General features: G+C 47.2%; 1 protein-coding gene across 1 annotated transcript in view; it reads right to left on the bottom strand.

Moving 5' to 3' along the window:
- Positions 1–19970, bottom strand: part of PHPT1 (phosphohistidine phosphatase 1) — a 46944-nt gene extending 26974 nt beyond the window's left edge. Inside the window, exon 1 of the mRNA XM_085611021.1 lies at positions 19759–19970. Coding sequence (XP_085467147.1) covers positions 19759–19909 — 151 coding nt within the window. The 5' untranslated portion in view covers positions 19910–19970. The remainder of the gene's footprint in view (positions 1–19758) is intronic.
- Positions 19971–20177: the final 207 nt, after the last annotated feature.

The following is a 20177-nucleotide window of genomic DNA, read 5'->3' as shown; positions in this document are numbered from 1 at the left end:
AGGTCAATTAATAATTTTTCTAGTAATGTTTTTTCAAAGTTGTTATATGAATATGTGAAAACAATGGAAGTAAGGGATTGCTACGTCTGTATGCAATTACCTGCATCCGTTTCAGAGGGTGTTACTTATCATCATTTACCAGCTACATATGGTATTTTTTGTAGTATTTTAAGTAGTGTTTTTTATTTGTTAGGGAAAGTAGATTATAAGATGTCTAACAGAGATAGCATTTTTGGGCACTTGCCAATGAACAAAGAGCTGAATCCAGCTAAAGAAGCTAACACTTTTGGTGAAATTTTTATTGAAGAAAAAGGACTAACATTAGATTACATTTTTAAGAATAATTTAACTTGCAGTTTGAAGGGAGAGGAGAAAGCTTTCCTGGATATGGTAGAAGAAAGGAGATTGAACATGCAGGAGAAAGCAGGAAAATATAAAGTGAGTGAGACAATTTGGGACATTGAGATGGGAAAAGAGTTGAAGAATGGGGCTAGTCCAACTTTAGCTTTAGATGCACCACAGAAGGGTAAACTTTGCATTACAAGAAGGAAATCCCAATATGATACATATTTTTTTGGGACTAGTGAGTGCCATGATACATACTTCATTGCAACAGGTTGGGGTTTCAGAGGTGGAGAAGATACAATTTTTCCAGGAGTATATTATGTTTGTGGGAACAAGGCTTATTACAAGTTGCCTGACCATTGGTATGGCACGTGTTATGTGGGCCTGGTTTTTCCAAAGATTTTTCATATAGATAAAATAACAGATGTAGAACATATTAATTTACTAATGCGTTTTAAGAGAGAAACTTGGTCTGAAATAGTGGGTGACATTTTTGGGGTTTTGATTCCAGCAGTGGGAATTTCTTTGAATGCTTATGGAATTCGGAAACTGTCCACAGTGGTTGATCGCTTATCGACAAATACCGCTGGAGGGTTTCTTTTGGTGAATACGGAATTAAGTGCCGTACGTGCCATCTCTATGCAAAATCGACTTGCCCTTGATATTCTATTGGCCAAGGAGGGTGGAGTCTGTGGAATGCTGAAAGTTCAACATTGTTGCACTTACATTCCAGACGAAAGCAAAGACCTGAAGGTCTATATCAAAAATATTACTGATTTGCATGAAGAATTAGTACCACTTGAAGCTGAGAATTTATGGACTAAAATAGCTAATAAAATGATAGCTGTTAAGGATTTTATTGCAAAAATAGGTAGTACTATTATAGGTAGAATATTGTTTCCTTTAACTTGTATAATTGTTGCTTTATTGATAATGAGATTGGTGTGTGTGTGTTGTAAAAACAGGGGAGGGAGGAAGAAATTGAATAAAGAAAAGAAAAACAAGAGGTTGAAAAGAGAACCTCAAGAAATTGAATTAGAAGAATTGAGGGAGAGTGTTTACTTAGAGACAAAAAGGGATGATGAAAGAGTGAGTGGTGTGTAATGTTGTGTAAGGGGAAAAAGACATTTCCGATTTCTCCTAAAATGGGACTAAATTTTCACTAATTTTTTTTTGGGGTTTATTTGGTGATAAAATCACCAAAGGGGGGATTGCTGGAGCAGAGTTTTCTGTTTGAAAATTCGTTGGTTTTTGAAGCTCTGGCATGTCTATTTGTCATATTAATTTTCTAATTATTAATAATTAATTATTTGTCTTGTGCAAGTGTGTTTATATTAATCAATCCGTTTGTCCTAATAAGAGAGAGTTACACGTGGGTGCGCATAAATGTGCTGTTTAACAAATAACGTGCGTGTTTTCATGTTTAAATGTTGCTATGTGCTGTTTATTTTTGAGCACAAAACGCTTTCCGAATAATTCTTTTCTATGTTGCAAGTGCTAGATAGATGCATACACATAAGGGTATTAGTGGGGTTAACACTGTTTAATCACTATGCTGTGGTAACGTTGTTTTTGTTTCTTTCAATTAAGATGGTCTATTGTGGCCTATGGTGGCCTAGTTAAAGATGGCCGATTTTGTAAGCCTGGCCTCGAGTTGAGAATAGAAAACTGTGATGGAAGAGAGCCCTGCTGAATATGGTCCTGAAGTCAGCTGACCACAGTCCTTGCTTGCTTTATGAAATTTTCCGTGAGGACATCAGCAGCCGGGGTAATCTTCGAGTGAAATGGAACGTCCTTGGCAGCCTTGGGAAAACAAAGGAGCCTTAGAGAAAGACTCTGAGCATTGGTCTCATTGCCGAGGAGAAGTAGAACTAACAGATACATTTGCGATTATTGGTTCCTGTTCCGTAGTCTTTATTTTGTGATTTTTCCTGAGCGGAGATTTTCGAATGTAGCAATGTTACATCCTTTCCTTCTCGCTCTGCTCAGCGGTCCAGCGGACATTACAACTTTTCTTTGTATCTTTCTTTTGTTCGATTCAGTATAAGAATTGTTAGCCTAGAGAGGGTCTTGCCACTTGCCATTTGCCTTTGCCGCGTACCGAATCTGCGTTGCTGAGGATTGATGCTGAAGGGACTTCGTCTTGAGAGACTTTACCGAGAGACTTGTCCTGACCCGTTCTGACATTTAGCTAGAATAGGTAACTATGAGAAAAATGATTTATGCTGCTTGATTTTCATTTGACTAATTTTAGATAAAGCAATATAACTTGAACATGGTGTTGGATATTATTTCTTGTCAATTATTGTGTATTATATTTTGATTATTCGTATAGGTTGTATAGATTATGTTTATGGACAGTCTCAATAACCAGGTCTTATCGACCTCGATATAGATGCAGGGTGATTAGGAGTTTTCTTTCCACAGGTTTATTGCTGCTGGTAGAGTATTTGAGCGTATGTTAGTGAAATGGGCCCTAGCGTATGATGGATGTATGTGCGTGTAACTATGAGATTACTCTATCTGTGGTAGTGGGAATATTATACACACCCTGATCTCTATCACTAGGACACTCCTGGTCACATCCCCTCTGGTTTTCTAAACTCAGACTTGATTGTATCAGAGCAATAAAAGAATGCTTTTGGTTTAGTGTGCATGTGAACAATAAAGAGTTCGTGAATAATTTAAAATATTAATGCAACGTTTACTTACCCTGATGAGTTTTAGAAGTCTTTAGAAAAACATATTAGTGTATAAGGGAAGCAGTTTATGAATGTAACTGTATTGTAGCTGATCTTGCTTATTTATGCAAAAAGTTTTGACTGAACCAAAAAAGGCAAATAAAATCTAACCATAATTTTTTTTATTGAATCAAATGTTATTGCACAGAGTAAAGCTGCAGACCTGGGAAGGCATTAAAGAAATCAAGATGTGAAAATGAGAATAGGCATGCATGCGTTACTATTAATATATGGTATGATTTCATGGGTGCAGTATGGAAGTGAATTAAGGGTCTGGAGACACTGACCATGTGCTGGAGAACGAGACAGACATCTTAGGTGAGTTAAAAAGTGTAATCTAGTTATGAGGCAAAACATATGTTTGTATAGAAATGGAGAGTGCATCAAGGGGACAGACTACAATTTTTAGAGGCTACTGTCAGAATCTATAGCTTGTAAGTGATGACAGGAGCTTCCCATTTGCTTCAAGTACACCTGTATTTCTTCCTTGTTGTGGATGCTTCCTCCTCCGCTTACTGTAGTCACGATTGGGGGCAAAATTTTATTTATAGAGAGCAGAATAGAGTCACCATCAGCGGACTTATTTTCACACCTGTGAAACGTACAGAAAGAGTTTCACCACTGAGAGATCAGTTGCATATGTGGGTCTTTCAGCTGGCCTGATCTTTTTTGTGGGCAGCTGCAATAAGGAGGGGTAGCAGTTCCATTCTTTCTTTGGAAAAGAAAGAGTGACTTGAGGGGAATAAAAAGACGTATTTTCAGCAATATGGCAACATGCGGCACAATTATGTGGATGATGCAGGTTGAGTCCCTCACTACAATGTAGCTCTAGGTTGGGACACAATAAAACAGCATGCACTTTATGGTGGAGGCCTCCTCTTTTTGGCATTGCCAGGAGGGATATCCTTGTTTCAGAGGCCCCACCTATTTAATTTGTCTTTTGGGGGGGGGGGGTAATTGCCTGCGGGAGCCGGCATTGCTTGCCAACATAGGGAGCTGCAAAACATGCAGCTCCCAGCATCTGAAAGCAATACTGCTCCACTTCCAGCAAGTGAGAGCATTTTGAGTGTTCTCACTTGCTGGAAGCGGAGCGTTTGCTGTGGCTTGGCAGAAGCGACAAAGCTCCCACCAAGCCACAGCAAACAGCCATGTCCCACCACCCCGCGACATAGCAAGAGCTGGACCTGGTCATCTATGGCTCCAGGAGGGGGCGCGGCCTCCCGCCTTTGCACTACACGGTCCTGGGGAGGTGATAGTCCCCAGGGCTGAGGGGGGCTTAAAATAATGATGGTCTTAAAGTGATACAGATCATAATACCTGCAGCATTCATACTTTGGTGAAAACTTTACAGATAACCCATCTTCTGAAGCAGAACAAGCACATGTACATATGTAAGTTAGTACCTGGTGCGTTAAGTAGACATTGTCATGCTGAAACGATTTTGTCTAATAACTCAAGCTGCTTACAATACTTCGTACGTAGAATCTTTACCCTGCTGGAAATGTTTTCTGCAGTTCCAAAAAAAGTGTGCGAAGCATAATGAACACAAGTCTTCAACTGTCACCTGCACACAGAGTTACTCTTCAATACAAAGATTTATAATAATATGTTCAATACCTCTAAACACCTTTGGTGCATTAGGAGCATGTACGTTTTGTAAACACACCGATTAGCTGGACACAGACTGTACAAAATAAGGTAGAAAAATAATATGGTAGTTACTCGCCACTCTGTAAATAATATAACAAACTAACACTCATTGGATGTCCAGATATTTTTATCACACCCAACGATATTGTTACTATACATCTTCTTTCAAAATTCCACTTGTAAGCGCGCTCTGAGTAAAGGAAGAATCCGCGTTCGTCAAGTTTACTGTTGTTTAATTACAACGCGTTTCGCCTTCCCAGAAGGCTTGATCACATGAACAGTGCAACCAATGCAAGCAACACTTATAGTTTCAATGGTAATGATCATCAAAAAGGGGGACTTACTCACAGTAAATGGCAGACATGTTGGAATGGTAAACAATGTAAATGCATATGCTATCATGATACGTTGTTCCCTGCGTGAGTTTGAAGGTATGTGAATACATACATCGAATACATTGCGAGAATACTGCCATTGGTGGAAAAAACCCTGTACTGACCTAGTGTCGGTGTAGAGTGGTGCGAAAATGCGCACCGTATATGGGTCCCCCGTTCTGACCCTCCACTCCCATCTCCAGAGGCTGATTAAAAAGGCAAACATAATAAAAAAGATATTTTTTTCCTCAATGAAGACCTATACCTTTGTGGGATCTCAAGAGACCCTTTGTTTTGCTAATACGTCCATATGCTTTTCTGGGGTGTTGAGGGGCTTGAGCCTCTTATGAAGTCAGTCTTAATGTAGTATATAGAAGCTAGTGATAACAGCATAAAAACAGAGCATGCTGCTGTCCCTAAACTTAGTAGCCAAGTGTTTTTATTACTATAAACAGTTTGCGTGCAAGATGGATTTAATGATTGATACCATGTCTATTTACTAATTCAGCTCCTCCAACAGTTGAACACAAAGCAGTGGCATTTGAAGTAAACGGAAGAGGGAAGGAGACACCTGTTCAGTGACTGAATTGCACTGTGGAACTAGGAAACATGGACTCAATCCTGGCTTCCCCACTTGGCCAAATAGTGCGATTGTAGGTAATTACTTAACTTCACTGTGCCTCCTTTTCCTTCATCATTACGTTTGAGAGTACCTTGAAAGACATCTGGTCAAGATGTGCACAGACAAAAGCCTGTCTTGTATATGGCTTAAATTCACTATGTTGTCGATCTATCTATATAAACACTATTGCCCATATGAAATGGCCATGTGGTAATTATTTTGATTCTTGGCCCTTAACTACTGGAATATTTCCAGAAGAACTTAAACAATCACACATCCGCCCTTTACTGAAGAAAACAAACTTGAACCCGCTGAACCCTGACAACTACAGACCCATTACAAATGGACCTTTCCTGGACATACTGATAGAAAGAGCAGCATTCGCACAGATGTCACAATTCATTGAAGAGAATGACATACTCTCAGACTTCCAAACAGGATTCCGTCCGGGAAGAGGCACTGAATCTGCCCTCCGGGATGACCTAAAGAATACAGTTGACCGCAGCGGGGTTGCTGCGCTACTCCTCTTGGACCTCTCGGCTGCCTTGGACACGGCTGACCATGACACTGAAACAAAAACTCTATGAAGCCGGCATACAGGGAACTGCTCTAGACTGGACCACGTCCTACCTTCGAAACAGAACTAATGTCATCCGTAGCCCACCTTTCTCGTCCAAACCATACTCCACAAAAGCAGGGGTCCCTCAAGGTTCTATCATCTCACCCATGCTTTTCAACATCTACATGAAGTCATTACCGGTACTGATCAATCAACAATCAAGTTCACCTCACGTGCTATAACTATGCAGACGACAAGCAAATACTCCAACTGGAATTTCCCAAAGACATTGAAAAATGCCCAATTTTCAGTTGTCTCAGAGCTGTGGATCAGTGGATAACTTGGACCATCTCAAATTGAATGCTTAAAAAACGGAAATACTCACGTGTGGCGATTGGAAACATTACGACCCACTTGCTGCCTGGCCTGATGTACTGGGATCACCACCTAAATTATCGAAGGAAGTAAGAAACCTCGGAATAATCATGGACTCCAAGCTGTTGATGAATGCCCAAGTGGACAAACTAGCAAAATCAAGCTTTGTCACTATAAAAACGCTGCAACGAATTTTCCCTCATTTGGAATTTCCACACAAGGTCCAAGCTACCATCTCCCTTGTTCTGTCCAAACTCTATTACGCCAATAGCCTCTACCACGGATCACCTTTAACGACCATGAAAAGACTACAACGGATTCAGTACTCGGCTGCCAGACTAATCTTGCATATCAAACCGCGAGACCACATCTCACCTGCCTTGAAAGCCCTGCATTGTTTACCGGTTGCCAGAAGATCCACGTTCAAGCTATTTTGTATCACCCACAAAGCAATACATGGGATGGAACCGCTCTTCATCAGGAATAAAATCACCAAACACATTCAACAAAGGAATCTACGCTCTAAAGGGGCATCTCGCCTCAAAATCCCAAGATACAAGAAAAAAAACATGGGTGGCACATTCTCCGTTCAAGCAGCCAAACTATGGAACTTTTTACCCCCCCAACATAAGATCCACCGACATCCACCTTATCTCCAGAAAACTACTCAAGAATTGGCTCTTCCCCACATAAGCACCATACGCAAACAGAAATTTACAGCATATTCCTCTGTATATAAAGCATTTATTTTCACTATAAATATGTACCTGTCTTTGTGTATTGCTTTGTATAAACATGTAGAATAATTATGTTGTTGTAAATAAAAGATTTTTTTTTTAAAATCATCTTTGGTCTACATATACTTACTTCCATTATACATGTATGTACCTCCCATGTACTTGGATCTGTGTGTCTTACCTTTCTCCTGAAAAAGCATATCCAATGCACTACCCTATTTCTCATCCTGTACCTCAATCAATATCTTTAATCTATATATACTCATCTCCTTTATGCATCTATATACTTTCAATGTACTTATGGATCTATATACTTGTCACTTTCTTCTAATTTAAGCATTTCAAATGCACTACCCTATTTCTAAGCCCATACTTCTCTCAATATATCCTCTGGCCCAACCTTCTGACTCATCTCAAACTTTCTACTACTCTTTCCAATGCACTACTCTATCTCTCACCCTATACATCTATCAATATATCCTCTACATCCACTCATTTATCCCAAACCCCATACCACTACTATGATCCCAAAATAACCCTTTCTAGACTCTTCCCTACTCTACCCCTCCTCGCATCATCCGACACCTATTTTACTATACTGATCCCACAAAACAAACCTTTATACACTCTCCCCTCTGACTCTTCCCCTCAAAAATCCTATTTACTCATCCAAAAGCCTCCTCCTACTGCAAGGACCTAAAAAAATTTTTTTTTTCTTAAACGCACTCTTCTGTCCCTCCACTATCATTTTCAGTCAAAATAACAGACTAACATGTTCACTTCTTGTTAGACCTGTCAGCCCTTTTGGCTGTTCCCTCCCCTTTTTATTTTTTTTTCCCTTCTCATTTTTTTTCTGTCCACTAACTACTTTTTGGGTGTTGATGTAGAGGCTCTGGGCGCCTCATTCCCAATAGCTGAGGGAGAGGCGCAAGGTGCTTCACTGAAGAAACAGGAAGAGGGAGGTTAGTTTCACAAAATGGTGGCTCCAACTGTCACCTCAGCACCTGGGCCATAGACTGCCATGAGAGGTTCCGGAACCTCCTGGGCCATTCTGGCCAGTCAGGCCCCAGGTGATAAATAGAGGTGAGGGCAGGGCGGCCATTTTAGGACTTAGTTGAGCTGTGAGGTAGACAGGAGTAAGGCACCTGAGTGGGGAGGTGGCTGCGCTAGATAGGGAATTGACAGGTCTTAGGGTCTGCATGACTTCCCTCATCAACCGACACCACCCTCAACCTTCTGACCGGTCCCCGAGTACAGCCAATGACTTGGGGGGGGTCATCGTTACCCTGGGAGCCTCCATGTATTCAGAATCCTTGAAGGCCTGGACCAGGGAAAGAATCGCCGTCTGGAACTACCTTCCTCTCATCCCTGTTGTTGCCTGGGGTTTCTAGTCAAACTGGCCCTAGCGACTGTCCACTGTCCCTGGCTATAGGGGAGGTGCCCGGGCCCTATTCTGCAGAGATTGGCTGGCTGACTCATCGGCTCTGAGGTGAGCCCTGCATCCTTAATTTCAGCCCCCCCCCAGTCACGAATCCTTGCCTGGAGTACTCACCGCCACAACCCCGGGGTTGAGAGATTGCCGGAGATCACCAGGGAGTGGCCTGTAATCACCAGGAGGTCTGGGGAGGTTTCGGGACTCCTTGGTGTGGGCCAGCGAGCAGCCGTCGCGTCTGATAGCTGAGGAGAAATTGCATCCCGGAAGCCGGGGGCGTGACAGGCCCCGAAGCCGCCGTCCCGGTGTCACGTGAGAGGGGCCGAAGCACCGCCCCACTGTTGCCGGTAGAGGTTGAAGGCCGCGCCCCCGCTAGCCGCGCTGCTCCTGGCGGGCGCGCCTCCCCAGCAGACGCGGAGTTACCTTGAGACAGCGCCTGGCCTTCGGAGTCCATCAGGAACTTGTTGTCCATTAGGGAGTGAGAACAGCGGGCTGTGGGGAGCGGAAGAGCACGGCTTCCGCCAGCGGAGGAGACCCACCAGCAGGGTAGTCCTGGGGGGGGGGAGGTAGTCGAGGGGGTGTGCTCTGTGTTTCACCCTCCCCTACTTGAAGAGATCTCCTTGCCAGCACGGTGAGCCCCGTCTGTCCCAACGACGAGGGAACTCAGCTCCTGGCTCTGCTGAACTTCCCCAACGGACGACACCCTGAATACACAGTAAGCTGGGCATAAAAAGAAGGGGGGAGAGCCCAGGAGAGCACGCAGTTACGGACGGTTGATGTCCTGTCATACCCGATTGCCGGTCCCTGGGAAAGCCAGGTTCTAGGTTAATTAAACGGGTACACTGACATAATCACACGTGAGACTGAAGTCTACGTACTAAGAATCTTAGGTATAGTGTTGGAAATAGCAGTTTAATCTCTAGTAACAGCAAGAGTTCATGTACAATGCCTAAATGTAATGCATTAATGTCTAGTGCTAAAGTAATTTACATGTACACTGCCTAGAGGTCACCGATTGTTTGACAGTAACAGAGTGAATCTCCCGCTTAGTTCCTAAATGTAATAGTTTGATTATTTGCGACAGCGTAAGGTCCAAGAAGTATAGCGGTTAGAGAAACCATCTGTCAGAAGAGCATTGTGTAGTCTAAATAACCAGCTGAAATCCAGAGAGGTGTAAATGTTATGGAGAGTGCTTCTGTGAGGATTTAAAGTGGCGCTCCAGAGTCAAGGTGCTGGGTTGTAACAGCAGAGGGGGTGTAGGTATCTGCTATACTGAAGTAATGAAGGGAATGGTACTCTCGATTTAAATGTAATGAAATGTTTTACTCTGAGATGTGAACCTGATTAACCCCCTTTTGAGAAGGGAAGATAAAGATTTCTGGTAAACTTTATAATTATTCGGTGTAGCGTCGTTTTTCAGTGGTGTATCGCTAGAGTGCGAGTTGGGTGTGATGCAAGCACGATATGCGCTTCTGAGTAAAAGCCTTTCTACCGGAGCCAAGCTACCTCTAGGACGTTAGGTCCAACAAGTTGGTGTTCAGCGGTGGGATCCTGAGTCTGTGCTTGCATCCACTCATTAGCAGTTTAGCGCGCACCACGCCCTACACTTGACTGTTTTTATTGGAGTTTTCTCCAGGTTGTCTCCCTGATTGGAATTTTTCAAAATTGTCCTGTCCTGTGGTGTACTTCCTCTTAAAGGAAGGGTCTCCTATTGTGAAGTTTTCTTCTGCAGAGTTGGGTCCCACCTGGTAGGATGGAGTTTGAGTTGGGTAGGCTGGAAGAGTATACCGTAACCCAACTCAAGGAATTCTGCCAGGAGAGGGAGGTATATTTTAAGCAGGGGGCGAAGAAAATAGAACTCCTAACTAGCTTGAGAGCCTGGGTTATGGCCCACCCTAATGGAAAACGGGAGGAGGAGGGACCAGGACTGGACATTACGGAAGGGACCAAATTACTTTTCCCCCCTGAGAGCGGCAACATGGAGGTGGGACCTAGTGCCCCTTCAAGTGTGGGTAGTAGCGCTTCGGGGGGAGCCTGTCTTCAGCTGACTTCGTTGACAGGAGGGAGGAGAGGCAGTTCAAAATGGATCTAGCCCGCTTGGAGAAAGAAAGGGAGGAGAGGAGGTTCCTCCATGAGCTCCATTTAAAGGAATTGGATCTCAAGGCCCTACAGTTTGGAACCCCCAGCAGTCCCATTGGTGGCAGCGTACATAGAGAGATCACCAGGGAGCCCAGACCCTATCTGCCAAAAGATGTAGTCGCCAGCTATGGTGTCGGGGATGACATTGCTAAATGGTTGGCTGCCTATGAGGTCTCCTTACGAGCCCATGGGATCCCCGAAGCTCAGTGGGGGGGTGGTCTGTATAGGTATATGCCTCCGATGGGGAGGGATGCCCCGTTAGCTCTGGAGCAGCGAGAACAGACCAATTACCCCACCATGAAGGTCGCCCTAATTAGAAAGTTTGGGTTGACCCCTGAGAAATACAGGCAGAGGTTTCGGGGTAGTCAAAAGCTGGCCACCCAGAATTGGGTAGACTTCCTGGACTACGCCAAGAAGGCCTTGGAGGGCTGGGTACAGGGCAGTGAGGTGAAAGACTACGAGGGGTTGTATGACCTGATTTTAAGGGAGCACCTCCTCGAGAAAAGTTTTCCGGAGCTGCGTCAACACCTGGTGGACAGCAAGCTAACTAATCCTAGGAAGCTTGCAGAGGAGGCGGATATCTGGGCAAGTACGCGGGTATCCTCAAAAGGGACTGGAGGGAATTTCCAAGGGGCTGGTCAGGGCGCCCCCCAGAAGAAAGAGGGGGGGGGGGGGGGGGAGACAAAAAGAAGGAGTTCTCTAAAGGCCCCCAAAAGAGTTTGCAAGGGAAGGGATTAGGATTCCCTCCTAAGGTTGGCCCCCACAAACCCCCTTATCCTGACCGTGGTCAGCAGCCTAGGGTCGTCCGTTGCTATGAGTGTGGTGAGATTGGGCACTACAAGGGGGATGCCAAGTGTCCCAAGAGACCACACCCTCCCATTGGAGGAAAGACCCCTGGGGTGGCAAGCGTAGTGCTCGGGGAGGAGTTGCCCCTAGATAAGGGAGGTGAGTGGGCAGGGCTAACCTTAGTGTCCCTAGGGGATTGCGAGATGGTTCCTAAGACCCATGTGCCCTCAAATACTAATAAGTATAGGCAATGGGTCACCATCAATGCCCAGAGGGTGGAGGCTCTGAGGGACACAGGAGCCAGCATGACTATGGTAAGGAGTCAGCTGGTGTCCCAGAGCAGGTGGTTCCCAACGTAGTCCACCCGGTTGTGATGGCTGACAACCGAGAGGGTCACTATCCGGTGGCCCAGATTCCCTTTGAGTGGGGAGGGGTTGCGGGTCCTCTACGGGTTGCGGAATGCCCTGCCATGCCGGTCGACTGTCTGTTGGGAAATGACCTTGAACATACGGCATGGAAGGAGGTCGAGTTCAAGGCTCACATGGAGATGTTGGGGACGCCCGAGTGGACTTGTGCCAATACGCGGTCCGTGACTGCCTGAGGGGGGAGTTCACAGAGGTTGGAGCCTGGCACAAGGGCCCAACCAGCTGCCAAAAAGGGTAGACGGGGCCAGGGGAAACCTACCCCGGTATCTGCACCTCAGAAGGTGGAGGGGGCAACTGAAGTGGTCTCGGAGTCCACAGAGGGTGATGTGACTTCCCTGGAGGGCTTACCTACCCCTGCAGAATGGCAGGTGGAGGGAGGACCCACTAGGGAGGAGTTTTGTTGGGCCCAAAAGGAGTGTCCTACCCTTGAGGGTTTACGGCGTCAGGCCGAAGCCCAGGCAACGGGTAACAATTCGGGGAACTGCCACATATACTGGGAAGATTGTCTCCTTTATAGCGAACCCAAGGCTCCGGTGCATGGATCATAACGGGCCTTGGTAGTTCCCCAGCGTTACCGAGCCTTCCTTTTGGGATTGGCTCACGAAATACCCTTGGCAGGACACTTGGGACAAGACAAGACCTTTGCTCGACTTGTCCCTCATTTCTACTGGCCTCAGATGAGGATTACGTTCGACACTTTTTGTAGGACGTGTGTAACCTGCCAAGCTAGTGGGAAAACAGGGGTGAAGCTGAAGGCTCCCCTGGAACCACTGCCTGTCGTTGGCACCCCCTTTGAAAGGGTGGGCACCGTCATTGTTGGGCCATTGGATCCACCAACGTCTGCCGGTCACAGGTTTATCCTGGTTCTTTTGGATCATGCCAACCGGTACCCAGAGGCTATCCCTCTGCGGACCATTACTGCACCTGCGGTGGCGTGGGCTCTTATGGGAATTTTCACCCGGATGGGGTTCCCCAAGGAAGTTGTGTCGGACAGAGGTACCAACTTCATGTCGGCATATATGCGGGCTATGTGGAAAGAGTGTGGAGTCACTTACCGGTTCTCCACCCCTTATCACCCCCAGACCAATGGTCTGGTGGAAAGGTTTAACAAAACCTTAAAGGGCATGATCAGGAGTCTGCCCGAGATCCTGCGGAGGAAATGGGACGTCCTCCTATCTTGTTTGCTGTTTTCTTACAGGGAGGTACCACAGAAGGGAGTGGGCTTCAGCCCCTTCGAGCTGTTGTACGGACACCCTGTGCGCGGACCCCTCAGCCTGGTGAAGGATGGATGGGAAAAGACTCCCAGAAAACTTCCCCCGGATGTGGTGAGCTACATGCTGGCCTTTCGTTGCCAAATGGCTAGGTTGTGGAAGCAAGCTTCTGAAAACCTAGAACCCAGCAAGACGGTCATGAAGGAATGGTATGACCGAAATGCTCACCCGGTGGAGCTGGAGCCTGGCCAGAAGGTGTGGGTGATGGAACCCGGAGAGCTTAGCGCCCTCCAGGATCGCTGGTCAAGCCCCTTTGAGGTGATTGAGAAGAAGGGTAAGGTCACATATGTGGTGGACCTTAAGACCCCCAGGCAGCCCCATCGGGTGCTCCATGTCAACCGCCTCAAGCCTCACCAAGAGATACCCGAGGTCACTTTAATTATGGTGACTGATGGGTCAGAGGAAGAGGAAAGTGAACCTCTTCCTGATCTTTTTGCGTCCCAAGAGAAGGATGGGTCGGTGGAGGGGGTGATCCTCTCACCATCCCTAACTCCCGAACAGCGGAGAGACTGCTGCCAAGTTTTGGAGCAGTTTGCTTCCTTGTTCTCGCTTATTCCGGGAAGGACTCATCTGTGTACCCATGATGTGGACACAGGGAGCAGCCCACCTGTGAAGTCCAAGTCCTACCGTTTGTCGGATAAGGTGAAGGCTAGCATCCATGGAGAAGTCACCAAGATGCTAGAGCTGGGAGTGATTGAGCCTTCAAGCAGCCCCTGGTCCAGTCCGGTGGTACTGGTACCCAAAGCTGCCCCGCCGGGCACTACCCCAGAACTCCGGTTCTGAGTGGATTACAGGGGACTGAACTCTGTGACCAAGAACGATGCTCATCCTATCCCGAGGGCGGATGAGCTCATTGACCCGTTGGGAGCTGCCCAATATCTGAGCACCTTTGACCTTACATCCGGGTACTGGCAGATCTCCCTGACAGAAGGAGCAAGGGAAAGGTCAGCCTTCTCCACACCCGAGGGTCACTACCAGTTCTGTGTGATGCCCTTTGGGCTCAAGAACGCCCCTGCCACTTTTCAGCGGCTGGAGAACCAGGTCCTCTCTGGGATGGAGGCCTTTTTGGTTGCGTACCTGGATGACATCGCCGTCTTCAGCAGCAGCTGGGAGGACCATTTGTGTCACCTTCAGGCTGTCCTTCAGGCTTTGCAGCAGGCGGGTCTGACGATCAATGCCAGTAAGTGCCAGATCGGGCAGGGGTCGGTAGTGTACCTCGGTCACTTGGCGGGTCGGGGCAAGGTGCAACCCCTCCAGGCCAAGATTGAAACCATCATGGCCTGGGAACCCCCCAAGACTCAGACGGAGGTCCGAGCCTGTCTGGGCCTCACTGGCTACTACCGACGCTTCATCAAGGGATACGGTACTATCGTGGCTCCCTTGACTGAGCTCACTTCTAAAAAGCACCCTCGACGGGTAATCTGGACCGAGGGGTGTCAACAAGCCTTTGACACCTTGAAAAAGGCAATGTGTGCGGCACCTGTCCTCAGGGCCCCTGACTTCTCCAAGGAGTTCATCGTCCAAACGGATGCGTCTGAGCATGGCATCGGGGCAGTGTTGTCGCAACTCAATGAAGAGGGTCTGGACCAACCGGTGGTTTTCCTGTCTAGGAGACTACTCCCCCGGGAACAGAGGTGGAGTGCAATTGAGAGGGAGGCTTTTGCGGTGGTGTGGGCTCTGAAGAAGCTGTGGCCATACCTGTTTGGCTCGCACTTCCTGGTTCAGACCGACCACCGGCCCCTCAGGTGGCTGATGCAAATGAGGGGCGAGAATCCCAAGTTATTGAGGTGGTCCATCTCCCTACAGGGAATGGACTTTAGGGTGGAACATCGCCCAGGAGTGGACCACGCCAATGCGGACGGTTTCTCCAGGTATTTCCGCCTTAGTGAAGAGAACTCCCAAGGGATTGGGTAGCTCTCCCCACTTTCAGCTGGGGGGGGGGGGGGGGGGGGGGGGGGGGGGGGGGGGGGGTGGGAACGCGTGTTAGACCTGTCAGCCCTTTTGGCTGTTCCCTCCCCTTTTTCTTTTTTTTTTTCCTTTTCCTTCTCATTTTTTTTCTGTCCACTAACTACTTTTTGGGTGTTGATGTAGAGGCTCTGGGCGCCTCATTCCCAATAGCTGAGGGAGAGGCGCAAGGTGCTTCACTGAAGAAACAGGAAGAGAGAGGTTAGTCTCACAAAATGGTGGTTCCAACTGTCACCTCAGCACCTGGGCCATAGACTGCCATGAGAGGTTCCGGAACCTCCTGGGCCAGTCTGGCCAGTCAGGCCCCAGGTGATAAATAGAAGTGAGGGCAGGGCGGCCATTTTAGGACTTAGTTGAGCTGTGAGGTAGACAGGAGTAAGGCACCTGAGTGGGGAGGTGGCTGCGCTAGATAGGGAATTGACAGGTCTTAGGGTCTGCATGACTTCCCTCATCAGCTGACACCACCCTCAACCTTCTGACCGGTCCCTGAGCACAGCCAATGACTTTGGGGGTCATCGTTACCCTGGGAGCCTCCATGTATTCAGAATCCTTGAAGGTCTGGACCAGGGAAAGAATCGCCGTCTGGAACTACCTTCCTCTCATCCCTGTTGTTGCCTGGGGTTTCTAGTCAAACTGGCCCTAGCGACTGTCCACTGTCCCTGGCTATAGGGGGGGGTGCCCGGGCCCTATTCTGCAGAGATTGGCTGGCCGACTCATCGGCTCTGAGGTGAGCCCTGCATCCTTAATTTCAGCCCCCCCCCGTCACGAATCCTTGCCTGGAGTACTCACCGCCGCAACCCCGGGGTTGAGAGATTGCTGGAGATCACCAGGGAGTGGCCTGTAATCACCAGGAGGTTTCGGGACTCCTTGGTGTGGGCCAGCGAGCAGCCGTCGCGTCTGATAGCTAAGGAGAAATTGCATCCCGGAAGCCGGGGACGTGACAGGCCCTGAAGCCGCCGTCCCGGTGTCACGTGAGAGGGGCCGAAGCACCGCCCCACTGTTGCCGGTAGAGGTTGAAGGCCGCACCCCCGCAAGCCGCACTGCTCATGGCGGCTGCGGGCGCGCCTCCCCAGCAGACGCGAAGTTACCTTGAGACAGCGCCTGGCCTTCGGAGTCCATCAGGAACTTGTTGTCCATTAGGGAGTGAGAACAGCGGGCTGTGGGGAGCGGAAGAGCACGGCTTCCGCCAGCGGAGGAGACCCACCAGCAGGGTAGTCCTGGGGGGAGGTGGTCGAGGGGGTGTGCCCTGTGTTTCGCCCTCCCCTACTTGAAGAGATCTCCTTGCCAGCGCGGTGAGCCCCGTCTGTCCCAACGACGAGGGAACTCAGCTCCTGGCTCTGCTGAACTTCCCCAACGGAGGACACCCTGAATACACAGTAAGCTGGGCATAAAAAGAAGGGGGGAGAGCCCAGGAGAGCACGCAGTTACGGACGGTTGATGTCCGGTCATACCCGATTGCCAGTTCCTGGGAAAGCCAGGTTCTAGGTTAATTAAAAGGGTACACTGACATAATCACACGTGAGACTGAAGTCTACGTACTAAGAATCTTAGGTATAGTGTTGGAAATAGCAGTTTAATCTCTAGTAACAGCAAGAGTTCATGTACAATGCCTAAATGTAATGCATTAATGTCTAGTGCTAAAGTAATTTACATGTACACTGCCTAGAGGTCACCGATTTGTTTGCCAGTAACAGAGTGAATCTCCCGCTTAGTTCCTAAATGTAATAGTTTGATTATTTGCGACAGCGTAAGGTCCAAGAAGTATAGCGGTTAGAGAAACCATCTGTCAGAAGAGCATTGTGTAGTCTAAATAACCAGCTGAAATCCAGAGAGATGTAAATGTTATGGAGAGTGCTTCTGTGAGGATTTAAAGTGGCGCTCCAGAGTCAAGGTGCTGGGTTGTAACAGCAGAGGGGGTGTAGGTATCTGCTATACTGAAGTAACGAAGGGAATGGTACTGTCGATTTAAATGTAATGAAATGTTTTACTCTGAGATGTGAACCTGATTAACCCCGTTTGAGAAGGAAGATAAAGATTTCTGGTAAACTTTATAATTATTCGGTGTAGCGTCATTTTTCAGTGGTGTATCGCTAGAGTGTGAGTTGGGTGTGATGCAAGCACTATATGCGCTTCTGAGTAAAAGCCTTTGTACCGGAGCCAAGCTACCTCTAGGACGTTAGGTCCAATACTTCTCAATTTCCATATTCCACTATACTAATTCACCACTAATCCTTTATGGGTTCTAGAGTAGCGAGCTACTCGCCAATGAAGCATTTCAACACCCCATCAGGGTTACCAGCAACCCAACCAGAAAACACAAACCTTTTTCCCTTTTCTACCCCTCCCCAACCCTTCTCAATCCAAATAAACATATCCACCACTCAAATTACTTTCATATTTCACCATACTAATTCAGCACTAATCCTTTATGGGTTTCCGGAGTAGCGTGCTTCAACACCCCATCAGGGGTAACAATAATAAAATAAAACAAATGTATAAAGCGTATGGCTACACTAACTAGTGTGTCCCCGCGCTGCGGCACAAGGAAAACCAGAATCAAAGCAAAAGAATGAAAACAAGAGAGAGATCAGACAGGGGGCTTAAAGAGGGAAAGAGCCAGGTCTTTAGCTTTTTCTGAAAAATTGTCTCCGAAGACTCCAGCCAGAGCCCCGGGGGAGTCCATTCCAATGTTTGTCTGCTAAAAAACGAAAGGAGCGACCACCCATCCTTGCTCTCCTGATGGTCTGAATGCAAACCTGCCCCGTTGTGCTAGATCTCAGTCACCAGGCCACCATGCTGCAGACCAGATCGAGGGAGCTTTTCCTAGAACTTCAGTTTTGTTACCATTAAGTTTAAGGCAGTTGTTAGCCATCCACGGCGCCAGCTCTTGAAGGCACGTCGAGAAATTGATGGCTGCCTTCTCATGATCTTGTGTTGGGGACACCACTAATTGCGTGTCATCAGCATATGACACAACACCAACACCGAATTTTTCGTTAATCTCTGCCAAGGGGGAAATGTAGAGATTGAAAAGGGTGGCGCTGAGAGTAGAGCCCTGTGGGACCCCTTGGTTCAACTTGATACTTTTAGAGTGATAAGGTTCCTGAGACACCTGGAAACTACGATCGTGTAAGAAAGACTCCAGCCATTCCATGGCTCGGCCAGCAACACCTCCTGTCCTGAGGCGCTGAAGTAAGGTTGGATGGGCCAGTGTCGATAGGACTAAAGCAACTGTCTGTCCATCATCTACATATGTGCGGATGATTTCAGTGGAAAGGAGCAGGGCATATTCGGTAGAATAGGATGCACGAAAGCCCAAACAAACAAGCGCTATATACATACAAACCTTTTTTCCCCCCTCGTCTGTCCTTCTGAATCCAAATAACTGACTAACCTATCCGCCACTTAAAATTTACTTGCATATTTCACTATCCTAATTCAACATTAATCCTCTATGGGTCGCGGAGTAGTGTGCTACTCACCGAAAAAGTGCTTCGACGCCTCATCAGGGGTAGTAAGCGCTATATAAATGCAATTACAATACAATAACTCGCCAGAAATTATATTAACAACCAGCGTTATCTTAAAGGTATTATTCTCCCCAGAAAATTGCTGGGCACATAAAGATCTCTGCAGCAGTTGCTGCGATGTGTTAAAATACTGTCTCCATGTGATCACTGAAGAAAACAGATTTGCTGGAACAATTGTACTTATTGCAATTTCTTTGCAGCAAAGTGTGTTTGTTTTATTTATGCTTTTCAGTCCGGCTCTCGTGACTCTACCCTTTTCAGCAACCGCATTTCCATCATTAGCTAGATGGAAACACTTCCAATTTTGACGCAACTTGTTTTTTATGCTAAATTATAGCAATTTTAAACAACGTTTGCAGTGGAATTTATTTAATAAATATTTAGAGAACTCCACTCATACGAGGCCTCTTAGAGCCAAGTCAGACCCCTGGTTCGGCACTCCCTGTCGATTTGGTGACTCGCCTACCGATAATCTTTAAGAAACGGGCAATCACTACTCCCTTGTGGGAATGTCGTCATTGCCCCTCCAAGCCCAACCTCTGAGCTTTAGTGCGACCACTACTGCACGTGCCGGAAGAAAGCCAAATATGTATTTCAGTTTAATTGAAATGAACTTTGAGAGTTGTAGCCCGTGTTTGGTTTAAGTGACCCAAATGCTGGACACACTTGGTTTGGTAGGAACAACAGTAACACCCAGGTCCAAAATTGGAATCAAACCCGGTTCACGTGGAGAAGAGTTCTAACTTTAGCCGGGATAAACCTGGCCGGGCTATTAACTCCCACGCCCTTCCTCCTCTTCCTGCTCACCGTGGTACTCGGCCCAGCCATAGCCACGCACGATGTCCTTTCCCTCGTCAGGTCCTCCACCATTCGGGCGCACGCGGATCAGCACATACTTAAACACGCCGTCTGGATCTATATCCACATCAAGAATTTTCGACAACCCCACGGCCGCCATGTTCTTCCAATAACCGGCTCCGACAAGCCACGCGGGAGTTACGAACCAATGGGAAACATAGTGCAGCATAATCGTGCCAATTCGGGCGAATCCCCGCCTACCAGACACCCTAGACCAATCACATCAAGATCTGTGAACGATCAGGCGGGCAGCAAAATCGCATATTACGCTAGCAATCTGAGCAGATGACAGGCGCTACAGCAGTTGTCTAGGCACTTAGAGAATTCTTCCGAAAAATCTTTTGCAAACTATAAGCTCTTTATTTTTT

This window comes from Triturus cristatus, chromosome 1_2, assembly GCF_964204655.1.
Source record: "Triturus cristatus chromosome 1_2, aTriCri1.1, whole genome shotgun sequence".
Classification (NCBI taxonomy): domain Eukaryota; kingdom Metazoa; phylum Chordata; class Amphibia; order Caudata; family Salamandridae; genus Triturus; species Triturus cristatus.
Note: the sequence above shows the minus strand (reverse complement) of the source record. Positions and strands in the feature narration are given on the sequence as shown.